Source organism: Ipomoea triloba, chromosome 1, assembly GCF_003576645.1.
Source record: "Ipomoea triloba cultivar NCNSP0323 chromosome 1, ASM357664v1".
Lineage (NCBI taxonomy): Eukaryota > Viridiplantae > Streptophyta > Magnoliopsida > Solanales > Convolvulaceae > Ipomoea > Ipomoea triloba.
The window spans coordinates 28,719,762-28,738,958 of NC_044916.1; the positions used below are offsets into that span (position 1 = coordinate 28,719,762).

A 19,197-nucleotide genomic window follows, 5' to 3' on the forward strand; every position below is an offset into this window, starting at 1 on the left:
ATTTTCTAAAAATCTATGTTGGTGCTTGGTGTTTGGTGCTATCAACCACTTCAAGTCGTGGTCAATAATATTGACAAGAATTTTTCAAATTCCATAAGTAATTGAAAACTCAATTTTAGATTGTAAATTTTAATTAAGTTCTCAATTACTTTTTGATAGTTACAGAAATTCTAGGTTTTATAGCCTTCATCTTATAATTACCTTAAAATGTATAGAAGTAATAATAGAACATTCATAATTGTAAGAAATAAAATTAGAATATCTGGATACCTACTTGTTGAATTTGCGTATCACACTCTAATATATGATGCATGAAAATTCTTAAAGAATTTTCTCATTTCAAAAAACACTTCAAAACTTCTTGAAACTCATTCGGAGACATTTTTATGTTGTTTCCTAATAAAATAAAAGTTTTTGAAAATTTTGTGGCAATTTTATAATTAATTTAAAAATTTTGAAAAGTGTTTTGAGTCCAAATTGAAAATATTATTGGATCAAAATTAAAACCTAAACTTTGTCTTTTAATTACTCTTGAAACCTATTTTGCTGACTTTAGTCTCCAACTCCTACGGCCTATCGTTAAATATTACAATTGCAGCTGCTTGATTCGTATCATATATTTTTCTTTTAAAATAGATTTATGCATTAGTTTTATTTAATAATATAATATTTTCAATCATAAAACTAGTAGATAATTAATATTTATGCAAATGTAAGAAAAAAGTCAAAAAAAAAAACACTTACACACACATATATATGAGAACAAGTAGGAGAAAACTAAGAACTAATCACAACTTTACATCTGGAAAAATTGGACATACCAGATCAGATTTTAAAAAGAAAAATACGGTGACACTTTCGTAACTATCACCAACTTTACTATACAAACGTGAACACTAAAACCTACAATTTGTAGACTTTTCCAGGTTTGCATATTTAGTATTAACATTTTGCACATTTAGTGTTAACATTTTGCACATTTAGTAAAACTTTGCACTTGCTAAAATGCAAAAATGCATTGCAATTAGGGTTTCGATTTAGAGTTTATGACTGAGTTTTTTATTTTAATTGGTCCAATGGTTCACTTTTTACTGCTTAAGGTCTAACATTTATGGTTTAGATTTAATTTTTTTTCATTGATTCTATAGAATTTACCAAGTTTACATATTTAGTTGTTAAAGATTGCATATTTAAGTGTTAAAGTTTGCACAATGGAGTTGATGATAATTACGAAAATCTCAACGCGTCTTTTTTTTTAATCTAATTAAATTTGTCAAATTTTTACAAATGTAAGACTGATAGTGATTTTTATTTCTCTCATATGGTAGTGTTCTTCCAGGATCTTAGCATATATATATAGGGTCATAATCAGGTGTGATCGCCTCTTAACGTGCGGTCAGTACAGCCACACCACTATGTATACAAATATACACCACTCAATATTAGAAAATGCACCACATAAATATGCATCATTAAGTATGCATCACCAAAAAACACACCACTAGGTATACAAATATACATCACACGGTGTTAGCAAATGCACCATTAGGGGCAGGGGAGTTATGGTTCATTATTTTGAGTGTGTGGTGTGTTTTTTGGCATTTTTGTGTATTTTCATTGTGGTGCGTTTTTTAACATTGAGTGGTGCAAATCGCACTGGCCGCACAGGAAGGCGCGACCATATTTAAACACACACACACACACACACACACACACACATATATATATATATGTAGTATCTGTTTATAGCTACTTTCTCAACCAAATGAAGCACAAAGAGCCAATATCGTCTCCACTGAGGCTCGAACCCACCCCCTCGGCCCCTCCCATGTGGGGGTGCAATCGGGTGGCGCAATCGGGTGCCACCCGATTGTACTCCCATATGGAAGGAATTGGATTCGAAGTTCGAACCTCAATGGATGCAATATTAATTCTTTGTGTTTCAGTATGTAGTAGTACTTAAAAATAAATTTCTAAGGATACTCTTAAGACTTTGTGGTCTAGTGGCACCAAGTTGCACTCCTTTATGAGAGGTGCCCCAGGTTCCAATAGGTACAGAAAGTAGTAATAAGCATATATTGCATTCTAACAAAATTAGTAGCATTTTAAAAAAAAATTCTAACGAGAAAAAAGATTAAAAATTTGTGGTCCTTTCCTTTTTTAATTTAATCTGTGTATATTAAGCTTCCAACAAATAAAAAATAAAGCAAAAATTAGTTATAAGTGTAGTATAACTCATATAATAAAATAATAATGTAATAGAAATTGAAAGTTGTATATAATTTTTTAAATGGAGAAATCATCATTTTGGTCCCCCAATTGTTTTTCAACTATCAATGTAGTCATTAGTTTTCAATTAATTTGATCATCGAATTGTTTAAAATTCTGTCAATTAAACCATTCGAGAATCAAATTGATGAAATTTTAGAAATAGAGAAATCACCATTTTAGTCCATCGGAAGGGTTTAATTGACGAAATTTTAAACAATTTGAGAATCAAATTATTAGTTGAAATTGTAAATTATAGACTACATTAATGGCATGTTTGGTTAATGGAATATGTAAGGAATGGAATAGCATTCCTTGGAATGACCTATTCCATTGTTTGTTTTGTTCATTTTAGCATGGGAATAGCATTCCTAGGAATGAGCTATTACCTTTGCAAAGGGAATAGCCATTCCTAGGGGGCTATGGTATTAGCTATTCCCATGATATTGGGAATAGCTTTTATATTGTTAATACCAAAAATACCCTTTGCACATTATTTAATAATTATGCATTATATAATACACACTAATAATAATAAAAATAAAAAAAAATAATTGTTATTATTATTATTATTATTATGGATACATACACACATTTATGTTTGTTTATATCTGAGTGGTCCTTAATTAGTAACTTTTTAATGTAAATATGTATTTTATTTTAATATAGAGTAATAATAATAATAATAATAATAATAATTGTTGTAATTGTTGTTGTTATTGTTATTCTATCTCTCTCTCACATACACATATACATGTATATAAATATACATATAAATAAATAAATAAATGTATATATATATAACATTCAGTATATCATAAATCATAATAATAATAATAATTATTATTATTGTTATTATTATTATTATTATTATTATTATTTTGTATAAGGGTATTTATGTCTTTAAAACTTATTCCATTTCTATTCCTTTAACCAACCAAACATTATAATACAATTCATAAACTCTATTCCTTCAGCGAACCAAACAATATTATACAATTCCTATTCTATTCCGCACCTATTCCATTCCATGTGGAATAGCATTCCTATTCCCTCCAAATTCATTCCGTGAACCAAACGTGCTGTAATAGTTGAGAAATGATTGAGGGACAAAAATGATGATTTTCCCTTTTTCTTTCTTTCCTTTGACTAAGGCATGAATAGTGTAGATAGCCAGATATAGGGTGATATGGTCACTTGAAGTGTGTTTATATATTTCCTTTGACTAAGGCATGAATAGTGTAGATAGCCAGATATAGGGTGATATGGTCACTTGAAGTGTGTTTATATATGTGTGTGTATATTAAAAGTAGGGCTAACCACCCAATATGAACAGAACTAATAATAAAGACCATATATACATATGGATATATTAGTCATACCTATAAGATCGACATATATACCAATCTATAAATAAACTGCTAGACATTCTTGATTTGTTTCATCAACTTTAGACTTTTTTGTTTAATTTAATCAAATATCATTATGTTATAATAAAAATGAGCACACAACAAATTATGCATACTATAACTTCCTAGCGAATATAAAATAGTTACAATTGAGCAATGTAAGTCTTGTGATTAAGGAAAAATTCATAAGTTTAAGCGTTAATTACCGAAATGGTCCTGATGTGTTAAATAGTGAACATATTGCCTACAGTATACGGTCCCAGTCGGTTCAAGTCAGATTCCGGACTGGGTAACTCTAGTGAGACTATGGTTGTAGATCGGTCGAAGTGATAGTGGGTCAGGGACCTCCGAGCTAGTAGCTATAACATGGAAATAGTCAAAAGTTTACTCTCCGCAATTAATGCGGTATTTATAGTAGAGACTAGGGGAAAAATTCCTGCCCTCCGGCATGACGAGCACAACCCATGCGTAAGTGACCAACGAGGATGGAAGAGCAGCCGTACACGTGTTCTAGATGCTCCTGAAAGCACAGAGCCTGGCTGGCGTGGAAACGGTTGGCAGGTCAACCCAGGCAAAACAACCCGAGCTAGGGGTGAGCAAAATATCTGTTAACCGCCCGATAACTACTAACCCATAATTGAATCGACCGAAAAAATCGATTATCGGTCAGTTTTAGTTATTAATCTTAAAAAAACAATGTTTCGATTATTTTATGATTATTGGTATTCGATTATCAGTCGGTGACTGACCGACTGATAACCGATATATAATGTTATATATATATATATATATATATATATATATATATATATATATATATTTATTTATTTATTTATTTTATGTCAGTTGCCCACTGTCCAGAGTAACCCCATTCATTTAGTCGTTAAGGGTGTGTTTGGTAACCCAGAAATGATTTCCGGAAATCATTTTCCTGGCTTTGGGTGTTTGACAACATTCGAAAAATGTGGTCAACGAAAACATTTTCCGTTGACCACGAAAAATCTATTCATTTTTTCGGAAAATGGCTCCGTGCGAGGAGGAACGACTCAAGGCGTCCCTCTCTTAGTCTGCCGCCCGGCTCTGGTTTCCGCCGGAAACCAGGGCGTGGAATTGTTTTTTTTTTTTTAATTTTTTATTTTATTTATAATAAATATTATTAGTTTATATATTTTAAATAAAATAATTAAAATATATAATTATACATTTCTACTCATTTTTCGGAAAATGAACCAAACACACAAATACATGTTTTCCGAATGCAACCAAACACTAGAAATGAAACTATTTTCTGAAAAATGACTCATTTTTCAGAAAACATTTTTCAGAAGTCATTTTACTACTTTCAAACAAACCCTAATGACCTATTTGGTTGGATGTAATTTGGAGAGAATTGCAATTCTGCGGAATTGCAATTCCCTCCAAATGATGAATTGCAATTCATGGGGTACCCCATGAATTGCAATTCGGTGGAGAGGAGGGGCAATTCCTTGGTGTAAAGACAATTTTGCCCCTTCTCCCATACCCTTCGTCTTTTTTTTTTTAATATTTAATTTGAAAGAATTATTATTATTATTATTTTGAAGGAATTATTATTATTATTTTGAAAGAGTTATTATTATTATTATTTGAATGAATTATTATTATTATTTTAAAGAATTATTATTATTATTTTTGAAAGAATTATTATTATTATTACTACTACTACTACTATTACTACAACATCTACCACAACATAAGGATATTTTAGTCATTTTGTCGCCTTTTACCTTTCAATCTCCTGTACTCCTATTTCTGTATACCAAACACTGTAATTTTAATTCTTACTTTATTCATTGAATTGTAATTTCACCGAATTACAATTCTTTTTTCTCCCCTAATTCTTTCCTCACAACCAAACGGCTTGTAAACGTTTTAGCATTTTTTAAGCCCAATAAGCACATTCATTTAGCCCAATACAAAAGCAACAAGACAACACAAAATACTCTCATACTTAGACCTTAGTAGTCTACTAGTCTGTACTCGGGTTGTTATGCTGTGGACCCAAGTCTGGGTCTACATTCACATACACTATACTCTATATTTACATACACTATACTCTACATTCACACTTTGTAAACTCCACATTCACATATTACAGGATTATATGTTTAGTAACTATATTACCACTGTTATGCATTCAAACATTCAAAACTCTATATTCACAGGTCCTATACTCAATATTCACAACTTGAGAATTCCACATTCACACATTACAAGGCTACAAGTTGCTAGAACTTCTTAACTCTATTACAGATTCACACATGCATAACTCTACATTCACGATTTCTATACTCCATATTCACAATTTGAAACCTCAACATTCACACATTTCTGGGCAACTCTACATTCACACAATCATAAATCTATATTCACACTTTGAAACCTCTACATTCACACATCTCTGGGCAACTCTATATTCACACGATCATAAATCTACATTCACGATTTCTATACACTACATTCACACTTTGAAATCTCTACATTTACACATTTTTGGACAACTCTATATTCAGTAATATGTTTATTAATTTTTTTTAAAAAAGACAAAATAGATATAGTTTTGGACCCAGATCTACATTTTTGGCTCTGTACTCCACTATCCACGACTCCACCGTCTCCACAAGGACCACGCGACCTAACCCCTAAATCCCTAATTGCCAGGTCGCCACGACTCCACTTCGCCAGTTCTCCACAGTAAAATTTGCTGGCAAAACTACGTCCCACTGTGGACCAGATATAAATTGCCAACCAATTCCCCCTCTTTAGTCCTTAGTCTTCCCTATCCTAATCCCTAATTTGTAATTTCCCCTTCTCAATTGTATTCTCATCCCCTTCTGACTTCTTCCGTCGATCCTCCAGCCTGTCGTACTCCACAGTCCACACTCCTCGTCAGCCGCCTCCTTCCGAATTTCTCGACGACGGTCGACTAAGGCACGCAGTGATACAGCGACATCGAGCTCAGGCAGCGAACCATCGACGCTCCTCGACGTCCGGCACTCCAGAGCTCCACTCCCTGTCTCCCTCCAGTCTCCCTCCAGTCTCCCTCCAGTCTCCCGTCAGTCAGCATAGCCAATTAGCCAGGTAAATAAATTTATTTTATTTCCTTTTAATTTAATTTATTTTGTTTAATTATTGATATAATGATATTGAATGTTGAATACTTGAATTGAAACTCAAATTTGCAGTTACTATTCACTCTCTGTGAATACTTAATACTCTGAATCATTACTATTATTTTTTTAGTTTTTACAAATTTTTGCTTGTATGTTGAATACTATAATGGTTGAATGTTGTATGGTTGATTTTTTTAGCAGTGTACTGAACTACTGATTTATTGCCACAAAGTTACAAAATTACCAAAAAAATAAAAATAAAAATAACAAAAGTTAATTTTTGGCGGCCCGACCTAACCCAAGCCGGCCGGGCCAGCCCCTCATGCCCGCATTTTGGCGGGCTTTGACGGCCCACGCCAGCCTGCTTTGACAGCTCTATAATACTGACAGAAAACAGAATAAAGATTTGTTAGTGGGTTCCAGTCACATAGTGGGTTTTGCCGTGACGGAAGAAAGATCTGGCGGAAAGGAAGAAGCAAAGGACTAGAAAATCAGAGGAAGGACTTGAAAAAATCAAAGATTTGTGGGAAGCTGAAAGTCTTTTTGTGTCTGTCTTGTAAGGCTGTGATTTTGATGAAGTTTGCACAGTTTTAAAGCTAATTGAAGCATCCCATAGCTGAAACATAGAACAAATATTTAGGACAATGGTTGATAATCTGATGCTGTTTTTAGTGATTCATTTCTGCTTTCTTCTTTGTGATTATATTATGTATATCTGGAGCCATTTAGATTATTTGATAATGAAAGTTTTAGATGTTTTGGTCATTTCCTTTTGATTTTTTGTGATGTTCAGCTGCTGAATTGTTCATATTGAGTTGTCTGATGGCTTATTGGTATGTTTACTGCTGCTTTTGTGCAGTTGGTTTTGCTGAAAAAAAAAACATTTTAAAAAAAGAAGTTAAACTCTGGTTAAAATTGGGAGTATTGGTTTAGATGGTGTACTTTATGTGATATAAAATGTAAATAACATAGATATCTTCTCATTGGTTGTTGGCCTGTAATGTTCTGGATTTGATTCCTTGTTGGGTGAAATGTGTGACTATGTTTGACTATTTCTTTCTTTTTATCCCACTTTTCTTGAAATGTTCTTGAGTATTTTGAGTATTAATATGTATAAAGAAGCACCTGCGATATCATATCATGATTTCATGAACTGTTTATGCTTGGCTAGATAGAAGAATATGGCTGCTTTCATGGGCGCAAGCTTGCGTTCATTTCTCAAGTGCTGTATTTTGGATTCTTTGGGCTCCAACTATGGTGGTATGATTTTAATGGAGCAGTTAGCTCATTTCATTTGGTGTTATTTGCCTAAGTTTATTGACAAAATTCATCATTCCATATTAATCTTCACTTAAATGATTTGCATGAGACATGCCAGTATGTAGATTCCACTTTCTAAAACATGCATTTGATTAAAATATAACCACATGGATTTGACTTTTTCCCGTGATCTTAAGATACCAGGCTTGTCATTCATACTTGTGATTTAATTTCAGGAAATTGAAGAGCTTTTGATACTATTCTGCATATTCCATACCTGCGTAGGACTGGTTTTTCGGTCACTTGCCAGATTAAGAACCATGTAACTAATGTTGCTGAGTTTTTTGTAATTTTTTGGTTTATATTTTATTCTGGATTCTAAATTATTAAGTTTTTATTATTTATGTATGGATACATGCATTTATATTATTAATTGTAGAATGAAGTTAAATAGGTCAAAGTTGAGCTTGAAAGTTTCGAGCAATTTGACTTGAACTCGAGCTCGAAAATTCAATCTCAATTCGAGCCAATCGATTTAAGCCCGACTTGAGCTTGTACACTTGAGCCTGTCAAGTTGAGCTCGAGCTAAATAAAAAATTCGATAGCCGAACTCGAGCTTCAATTTTAAGGTTTGATCGAGCTCGAGCTCGGCTCGTATGCAGCCCTACATGAAATGCATACTGAAATTAATAAGGGTATTGTAACTTTAAATAGTAAGAGAATCCTGGAGAAATAATTTTCTCTCAATTTTTAACCCTTGGGCATGATCTTGATGGAAAACATCTCCCTGATAAAACCGCATCTTATTTATAATCCATGTTCTATCTATGTAGTTTGTATGTTGTACCAGTTCCCAGACCCTATATATAATCTTTGCATTGCATAACATGCTAAAATGAGTAAACTTTGATTTCATTTCCTTGCAGCTCATTTGAACCATTTATTGGAATATGCCCAACGAAGAGGCAGCATGGTCTAAGCTTTTATGGTAGCAGGTATAGGCACTTTGTATTTGTAATACTTGAATGCAACACTTCTCTCTCATTTTCTTCCAATTTCTGGTGGCATTGTGGAGGTTACTATCTCTGGAGAGTAGAGAATATTGGTGATGAAATGTTACTATAAATTACCATTCATAGCTCTATTGTTGGGAATTAATAATTATTTTGTGTGCTCATCTTTGTAGCTTTCCAGCTTGGCTACACTGTCATTTTTGGATCATATGCTTCATTTCTATATATTCGCACAGGTAGAAAATGTTTAGATATTGTTGCTCATTATACATCTTATGTTTGTTTCATCAAGTAACCCGCTTCCCTTCTCTCTTGGTTTGAATTTTGACATGTGATTTTTGGTTTAGCATACTTCTAGAATAATGCTATAAGACTTTAACAAACCAAAAGTCACCTTCAACCTTTCATTCTTTTGAAAATTAAAATCATATACCTTTGATTCATATCCATACATTAAAAATTTAAAGGAAAAATATAGATAAAATTAAAGTTTATAAACAAATTACTAAAGATCTTTTACTCTAATAACATCCACTTGTAATACTAAACAAAAGATTACAATATCAATCTTTAACCCCTTCATAAGTTTAAAAACAATGTCAAATAAGTCCTTTAAGTCGACCAAATAGTGTAATTGAGCACCATAACTAAAATAGTTTCATCGAGATCCTTTAAACAGGAAAAAAGTGCAATTAAGTCATAATTTGAGCTATTCAATAGAATATAGTTGATTTGGCGGTAACTAATTTTCTATGTGTGCTATGTTTTTCTATATGACGATAACTTAACCTCTGATGTGGTGATGATTTGACATAAGTGACAAATTAAACTTTTTTTTATTTTATTTTTATTTTTTTACAAATGAGTAAATACATGGAGTAAGGAATGGGATTAAATTTAAGTTCAAGGGTTTAAGGGGGTGTTTGGTTCAAGTTATATAAGATAACCAATGTTATATTTGTTTGGGAATATAAGACTCTCATATTTGGTTCAAATTATGTAATTTTCTCATAAATGTAATTTAACCTCCACAATATTTTTATCTATTTGAAGGGAATGTGAGATTCATTTCCCTTCTGTATGTATTCTCACAATCCTCTTTTTACTAAATTTGTCATTTTAACCCATTGATTTTTCTCCCCCTCAATGCATACAATGTTTCTCAAGTTTAAGCTCTTATTTATTTATTTATTTATTTATTTTAATTTTAAAATTTATTGAAATACATAAAAATATGTTAAATGTATTAAAGTAAAATAACCATTATAACATAAAACTAACTCTTCAACCAAACATCTATATATTAAATATCTCAGTTTTAACCAAACATAGTAATTTAACATTTCCAACAATCTTACATTTTATATGGTAATTTGAAATTCCGTTAACCAAGCGCCTCCTAAGAGTAATGTTGGATACAATGAAGGGTCCTAATGCTAATATAATAAAGTCTAGGGGCGACATTGATCATTTTCTACTTTTTTTCTTAATGTTTCCCGTATACATGTTGAAATGATTAAAATGCCCCTTAGACCATTTCGGAGTAGCTCGATGGACCAATCAATGCTTAATAATCTTCCTTCTAATGGTAGGGAACTTTGACCATTAGGTGGGAATTTGTTTGCCTTCGAAATTATGTGAGTGAAATTTTAGTTTCATTTCACCGAATGGGCGGTTGGTGAAGACTTTTTGTGCGTATAATTATATAGATTGCGTGCCTTGAATCATTTGGATAACTTGAGATTTATTTCTTTCATGAGTTTTGAGTTTGAGTCTAGATTATAGTTTGACGAAAACGAAAACCTGGTTATCAAAAAAAATTAAAGATTTCCGATCATGGAAGAAATGGGAAGAATTCCTTGCCGGAAAGTCAACCTAAAGTCCACAAAACACACACAAAATTCGGTGGACTAATCCATGAATGGTTTGTGTATGCAACTCAGATGACAATGGAAGAATCAGCTATTGACGGCGGGACTTTTGGCACCGCCGGTGTTTCGAAATGGACGGCAGTAATAGCATCTATATCCATGGCGCTATTTTATGTTGCAATCCTCTATTCACCGACGCTGATCCTCCGCTTGCCGCCGCCCGATTCCTTTAAATCCTTCATGATCCGACGGTTCATCTGTGCTGCCATTTCCACCGTCGCCTCACTCATTGCTTGCTCTCTCATCCTCCCTGTAAGCCCCCAATCCAAAATGTGATTTCCTGTTAATAGTGGAAACCTTTGCAAATTGAAATGAATAACTATCCTGATTACTTTATATGGAAAAATATAGACAAATATTTGTAGAAGGATTGACAGTAATTAGCACATTGTTGAAAATGAAAATGGGAGTGTGGCCATATGGAAAATTAAATTGAGTGGCTTACTAAAATTCTAAAAAATAGTTATTTCTAAGATTTTAATCTTTACTTCTTCGCATCAAAGTTTAGTGGAGCCAGGCAACAGTTTTTGTTATATATTTTGTTGTTTGTTTAATGGCCTGAATTTTATGTTTTTGGTCCAGATTGAGTTAGATGCATCAGACTTATTAAGTGCTTATGGCATCAGAGCTGACCATTTTGTGAGTTTCAAATCTGATTTATTGAAATTGTTTGCTTGGCATACTGTTTTCAGTATTAAGCACTCACAGCTTGTAAAAGGGCGAAGTGCTGATCTTTTATTTTTGTTTGTGACACAGTGGCAAGCTGCTGTCTTTCCTTTATCTTTAACTGCTCTTATGTATGCCGGGTCTTTGTTGGAGGCATTGCTACTTTTGGTTTCCTGCCAAGAAAATCAGGGGGATGGTAGAAACATTTTGTCAACCATCCCTCAAAGATTCGTGAACTCAGTTTTTTCAATGGCTACCAATATCTCAGCTTGGCGCAATTATTTTGTGGTTAGTGCCTTCACCAATTTGTTAATCTGTAATTTTTCTGGATTCTAGTTGTTTTCCATTTTATACAAAAAGCATGTTATCATTTAGCATTATGGTTTGGACCTTTTTGTTTTGTTTAATTAAATTGAGAATTTTATTTTTAAAATTTATTTATTTGTAACTTGTTGATAACAGCTTGGTTGTAGGGTTAACAATTACATATTTATAATTGTTAATGGTAAAATGTCATGGTTTTGGATGTTATTTTTTAGAACATCTTCAAACAGCCAATTCTTAAAAATCTGTCAAGTTTTTATTGTTAATGTCCTCTCTATCATAATAAATGCTACTATAACAAATGTAGCATAACATAGAAAAGAAGATCAAAATTGGAAGCTATGTAATTAGTATTACGACTACTTAAATATGTCAATATATATATTTGTTGCAATTTCTTCCTTTAGACTAGGCTTATCTTGGAATTATCTATTTAATTCTCTGCAAGCTTCCCTATATATCTTGTACAATACTCTGAAATATATGACCTTTTATACAAACTCTGCAATTAGGATATTTTTATCATTTCTTTCTGTGCAAAAATAATGGTCTTAGTATTAAAAACTGCCACCTCATACAGGGTTTCTGGAAGGAAGATTAGTATGGAATAGGCTAGGCCCCTTGTAGGGGCTTATGTCCGGGCCTAATTAAAGCCTAGTCAGGCCTAGCTCCTTTAGTAAAAAGGCCAGGCTTCAGCCAATTTGAAAAGCCTATTTAACTAAACATGCTAGACCTATATATACCAGGCTCGGCCTTCAGGCCTGACCTATATGTATATATATATGTATATGTATGTATATATATATGTGTATATGTATGTATATATATATGTATATATGTATATGTGTGTGTATATATATATATATATATTCTATTTTATACCTAATATATATTTTTATATTTACAATACAATCCCAAGTATATATAATTATCAAACTCTAACCCTCCACCTACAAAATCTCATTATAAATTATGATTCAACTATAAACATTATTGTTGCTAATCCTGCTTTATATATTCTTATTGTTTAGGTTTTTTTATTAGCTGCTTTTACTGTCATAATATTTAATGAAATATCGCTACTTAATTATATGAGTTGATTGTTTATTATTTATGATATTATATAGGATAACAAATAATAATACAATTGAACTCAGGTATTTTTTATAAATTTTTTACATGTATACTTTAAAAGGCTTTAAAATGGAGGCCCTAAATAGGCTCAAAGCCTATTTATGATCTATTTAGAAGCCTTTAAACCTATATGTTAAATAGGCTTTTAAAAAGGCTTGAGAGGCTAGGCCAACTGTAGGCTCAGGCTTGAGCCTAAAAAAAAAGCCTACATACAGGCCTAGGCTTAGGCTCAGGTTTTAGATTTCCATAGTAGGCCCGGGCCTAAATTTCTAAAGCTCGGAGGCCTAGCCTATTTCCACCCCTAGTATCAGCACTTGACCTAATAATTAGCAGCAAGTTATTTCCCTGGCTTTAACTCATGCAATAACGAGTATGAACATTTCAATTTTTTTTTAAAATGCCAAAATCTGCATATAATCCATATATATATATATATATATTGAATATGGAGTAGATGTGATTTTGCAACTTGTAGTATGTGAAGTTATTGGTTTACGACATTTCATAATTCGCTGTGCAATTTCACATAAAATAGATATGGTGATTGAAGAAAAAACTCAATTCATCCCAATTGTGATATCAATATAGTAGGGTTGGTTAAATTGATTCTACTTCTCCTCAACTCTACTAAATTCTAAATTCGAAGGGTAAAAGGTAAGGGTGTAGTCAATTGGTGGAAAACTTTCCAAACTTTTGGAAAAACAAAAAACTGGAATGGAAAAATGGAGTTTGTGTTCAAGTTTAAATAGTTCCCTAAACTGAAAAAGAAGTGTTTTTCATTTTTCTAACTCTCTTAACAAAGTTGAAAACACATTTGGGATGATTCCAAATGGAAAACATGGTCTACAGTGTAATGAAAAGGAAAAGAAACTGCTCCTCACTCCATCCTTCTCTGCTTCAGTCTTCCTCTCACCTCCATCCTTACTTGGCTACCAGCTCTGTCTAGAAGCTTGGCTTTGATTACTCTCAACTTCGTCCTTGCTTGGCTACAATACTGCCTTATTCACAAACAACCCAATGGAAGACTAAAGCAGATATTTTGACTGCGGTGTCAGATCTTCTAACCTCATTGCAATATTTTGAATTCTGTTGCACACTGAAGCTTCAGCTACTGTCCATTCACCATCAGCTCTAGATCTCCTTCCATTAAACTTGTTGCTGCTAGAACCTAACTTCCATTGGTGTTGATGCCCAAAGCTCCAATTTGTTGGCTGGAGTTCTTCCTCCTTTACGTTTCTTTCGATATAGACCAGAATGTTGCCATTAGGTGCATCTGTAACATTAACATCATTGAAAAGAGCTACCTGTTGATGTCATCCTAACACAACATCTCTACCATTAATCTTCATACAGGATTTCAAATGTAAGAACAAAACATGAGTGGAATAAAGTTAGTACAAAACCGCAATACCCCTTCATTACACTTGAAACCAGTTTGCAGCTGCTCATATGGTGTGTTTGTTGGCTGCATGCTTTTCCTTGAGGTTGTTCCAGCTAATCTATTCAGTGCAACCACCTCCACTACTTGGAAAATGCTTACCTTGAAGAGACAGCGCTGTCGCTTTGGCTAACCAGGTTAAACACGCAGGCGTCATCTTTTTCAATAAAATTTTCAAGTGCAAAGTTTTTCCAGCTAGAACCCGCTAGTCAATGACTAGAAGCTTTATGATAACATTTTGCCAGCCATGTCTTCTTGTTTACATTTATGATAAAACACTCGAAACTTCTCTCCGGTCGTACCAGTACAGTTGCCTTCTCCATGGAAGAAGACGATCGGCAGTCGCTTTCTCCAGTGGAGAAGGCGGCCAGCTCTGGTTGCCTTAACTGAAGAAGGCGACTAGTCCAGTCGCCTTCTCCATTGGAGAAGGTGACCAGCGCTAGTTGCCTTCCTCTTCTTCAAGAAGGCAACACATGGAGAAGACAATCGGCTTTTTTGAATGGTGGCGGTCAACGGTGGCTTACGGCGGCCTATATGTCACGTCATTATAATTTTAAATAAGACTTATTTGACTAATATTTATAAGTTGGAGTGTTTAATTGCAACTTTTTAAAGTTCAAGGGTCTTGCAACTTTTTAAAGTTCAACGGTCTAATTGCTTTTCGTAGTTCAAGGGTTTATTTGACCATTTTTCCTAGTTAATATTGTTTTATTGAACAGGCACCAGTTACAGAAGAGCTTGTATTTAGAGCTTGTATGATTCCTTTGCTTCTTTGTGGAGGATTCAATACGTATACTGTTGTGTTTCTTTGTCCTGTCTTTTTCAGTTTAGGTAAGAAAACAAATTTCATTTTTGCTAGTTGCTGCTCTCATCAATTATCAAGCACTAGGGATTATACTTATGTATGGAGGACCTGAGCAAACAAGTATATTTCCAGCACATGAAATGCATATACTGAGAAATTATAAGGGTATTATAACCTTAAATCACTTATCACCCCTATAGTAAGAGAATCCTAGAGAAATAATTTTCTCTGATTTTTTAAATTTTAACCTTTGGCATGATCTTGATGGAAAACATCTCCCTGATAAAACTGCATCTTATTTATAATCCATGTTCTATGTTATGTAGTTTGTATGTTGTACCAATTCCCAGCCCCTATATATAATCTTTGCATTACATACCATGCTAAAGTGAGTGAACTTTGATTTCATTTCCTTGCAGCTCATTTGAACCATTTATTGGAATATGCCCAACGAAGAGGCAACTTGCTCCAAGCTTTTATGGTTGCAGGTATAGCCACTTTGTATTTGTAATACTTGAATGCAACACTTCTCTCATTCTCTTCCTATTTCTGGTGGCATTGTGGAGGTTACCATCTCTGGAGAGTAGAGAATATTGGTGATGAAATGCTACTATAAATTACCATTCATAGCTTTATTGTTGGGAATTAATAATTATTTTGTGTGCTCATCTTTGTAGCTTTCCAGCTTGGCTACACTGTCATTTTTGGATCATATGCTTCATTTCTATATATTCGTACAGGTAGGAAATGCTTAGATATTGTTGCTCATTATACATCTTATTTTTGTTTCATCAAATAACTTGCTTCCCTTCTCTCTTTGTTCGAATTTTGACATGTGATTTTTGGTTTAGCATACTTCTCAGATCTTCAGGAATAATGCTACCTAATATCTTTTTGGCATTTAAGTGTTTACTAACAACCTCACTACATTTCTAAACAAGAATGACATTTTCAAAATTGAGCTAATAAAAGATATATAAATGAATCCTAATGCTTCAGTTGAAAGTAAGGATTTGCGTATCGTTTATTTCTATTTACTCGAAAGAGGCAGTGTTGATTTTTTATTCACAATACAGAAAATGAATTCTTGAGATTTCATTTTAAAATGGAATATAATTCCTTGTCTCTCATTGCTTACTAACTGCTCATGTAAAGTCGGATCATATTTTTCATGAACCTGGTCAGTGTTTTAAGCTTTTTTCAACTTCTCATATTTTGGTTTCTTCTCCTACTTATGCTATAAGTATAAATTTTTGCTGCTTGTTACCTTTATTCGTTTGCAGGGCATCTGGTTGCTCCACTTGTTGCTCATATCTTTTGTAATTATATGGGCTTGCCTGCTATAGTTTCTAGGAGGTCAGGTATGTGATTAGTTGATTAGCACTCACCTTTTGAATTCCAACATAAAATAAAAGTTCATACATGCTACTCCTAGCCGTACTGACAAGCACATGCATTTAGTGCACTTGTACAGTTGTTCATATTAGATACTTAAATACTACATCTAGGTTACATAAAACTTTAAATAACATGATCATGTATGCTTTAAATACTATTTTTTTTCCCGGTTTAAGTAGCTTCTAGAAGATCCTCTGTCCTTGATTGTTACAATACCGAATCTTTGTATTTAGGCATTTGACCTCATATATTAAGTAAATTGTTCACCAATAATCTATTGCTTTTTGTATAAAAGCTACCTCTGCGAAGAAACCTGCCTAATCAATTTGCTTGAAAATTGTGTTATGGTGAAATAGGACTTGAATTACTTCTTAAGTTCCACATTTTCTCCTCGTTTGGACTTCTTAACCCTTCTTAAATTTTTGTTGACCATTCAGGCCAGGCTTATTTTGGGGCTTAACTCCTACTAAAAGTTCTTTAGTAGTAAAAACCTCTTTTCAAGAAGCTTCAAGTGAAGGCATTTTTTAAAAGTTATAATTTTTCAAGCAGCAGTAAGCTAGGCCACATTATGCCACTTATCTTACTTTTGATAAGTTCAAATTATGCCATATGAATTGCAGTTCCAACTTATAAGTTTGCGCTTGGCTCATCTTTATGGTTGCTATTATGCTAATATTCTAATCATCATCTATTCAAACTTAACTTTCCTTTTTGAGTTCCAGCTTTAGTTCTTGAAGTTTGTTGAGAAATTAATTCATAAGTTTGACAGTAAGCATAACCGGATAAGTTTGCAGAACCTCACATAATGTTTTGATGCCCAAAAATTATTTGTTATGAAATAATACGGTCACAATTTACCATGTTGATGTCCTAATGTCAAATATCTCTTTTGTGAATTGTAGGGCTAACAACTTTCGCATTTCTAGCTGGGTTGCTGGGTTTCCTCTGGCTTCTTTTTCCGCTAACCAGTCCACAGTTGTATAACAATAGGACAGATAATTGCAACTGTTGGCATCGATACTGTTCTTGGAACTAAAAAAGACTTGATTCTCGATAGAGATTGCTGGACTCCGATATGAAATTCAAGATAGATGGTAACTCCTCTCTCCCTTCAACAGCAGGTGGATCATGAATACAAAGTTCAAACATCAACCTTGTACTACCCACCACCGAGGAGGTGGTGTCGCTAAAATACTTCGCAGATTAGGTATTGGTCGCCTACTTGCTCGAGCCACTGGGCTAACCTTACAGACTTGGGAAAGAAGATTTTGAAAACCTGGTATTCAAACATTTATTTACTTATAAGAGCAATCTGTGTCTGAAGTTTTCTGGCGTTTACTTGTACTGGAAATGATTTTCTAGAGTTCAAAAATGAGGACTGCATATGATGTTGTTCTTTTGTCAACTTGTTCAGTTGGTTCTACCTTAAATTACATGGCTGAGTATTGTTGATATTATTATGAGCAACTTAGATGAAATTAAATTACATGGCTGAGTATGGTTGATATTATTATGAGTAACTTAGACAAGTATTATTATCTTCTAGGTTTATAGTACTTTTTCACTAACTCTTTTGATAACTCATTCACTTAACTTGCAAATTATAATGAGAAATGCTTGCCAACCAAGTTATTTGATCGGTATAGATGCCAATAGTATATTGTACAATCACATTGGTACATATAGTACTTCATATAATCAAATGTGTTATACATTATTGTTTTACTTAATATTATCAACATCTGATTGATACCTCCCGGAGCGAACATGGGTGGACCTCGGACCGTTAAATGGACGGAGAGAAAGACCCTGTAAATTTACTAAAAAAAAAAAATCTGATTGGTACAATATAAAAGTCCACAAACACTGCACATAGAAACTCTAAAAATACGGATTGACATATATATTAGCATGATTGTACAGGATATGATTAAAAATTGTAATCAATAATACTCGATATAGTCACATATGGTACCAGGCACGATTGATATATTTGAGGTGAATGTATGTATTTACAAGGTTTGAAATTCAGTTGTAAGATGGCATTTGACAAGAAACCCATACCAGGAAAGTGAACTCATTCAATAAATAATCAATGACACTTAAAATATATTGAAAAATTAACGTTTGCAGAACCTTACCTCATATATATATATATATATATATATATATATATATATATATATATATATATATATATATATATATATATATATATTCTGCTGCAGTTAGCCTGAGAGTTAGTGTATCTATCTATCTGTTTGATGGGTGAAAGAAGGGATGTTTTTGTGGAAGAAGATAGAAATGATGTGTTAAAGATATAGTTTCTAAGATCTTCTCATCAAGTTTGGGTGACCAAAGTCATCCTTCTCACTTCTCCCCCAAGATTATGATTCAAA

The 19,197-nt window shown here is 33.1% G+C and overlaps 1 protein-coding gene across 4 annotated transcripts; it reads left to right on the forward strand.

Moving 5' to 3' along the window:
* Positions 1-6,425: 6,425 nt before the first annotated feature.
* On the forward strand, positions 6,426-18,308 carry LOC116024583 (CAAX prenyl protease 2). Of its 4 annotated transcripts, none has more exons than XM_031265504.1 (13): positions 6,427-6,797; positions 8,001-8,089; positions 8,326-8,411; positions 9,016-9,084; positions 9,276-9,338; positions 11,046-11,285; positions 11,616-11,672; positions 11,790-11,987; positions 15,315-15,426; positions 15,820-15,888; positions 16,078-16,140; positions 16,684-16,761; positions 17,701-18,308. In XM_031265504.1, exons 5-13 carry the CDS (start codon positions 9,312-9,314, stop codon positions 17,832-17,834), a joined length of 978 nt encoding a protein of 325 aa, XP_031121364.1. In that variant the 5' UTR covers positions 6,427-6,797; positions 8,001-8,089; positions 8,326-8,411; positions 9,016-9,084; positions 9,276-9,311; the 3' UTR covers positions 17,835-18,308. The 4 variants fall into 4 exon arrangements, with proteins under 4 accessions (XP_031121390.1, XP_031121364.1, XP_031121373.1 ...); XM_031265513.1 differs by having other exon boundaries at positions 8,005-8,089; XM_031265530.1 differs by lacking the exon at positions 9,276-9,338 and having other exon boundaries at positions 6,426-6,797.
* Positions 18,309-19,197: the final 889 nt, after the last annotated feature.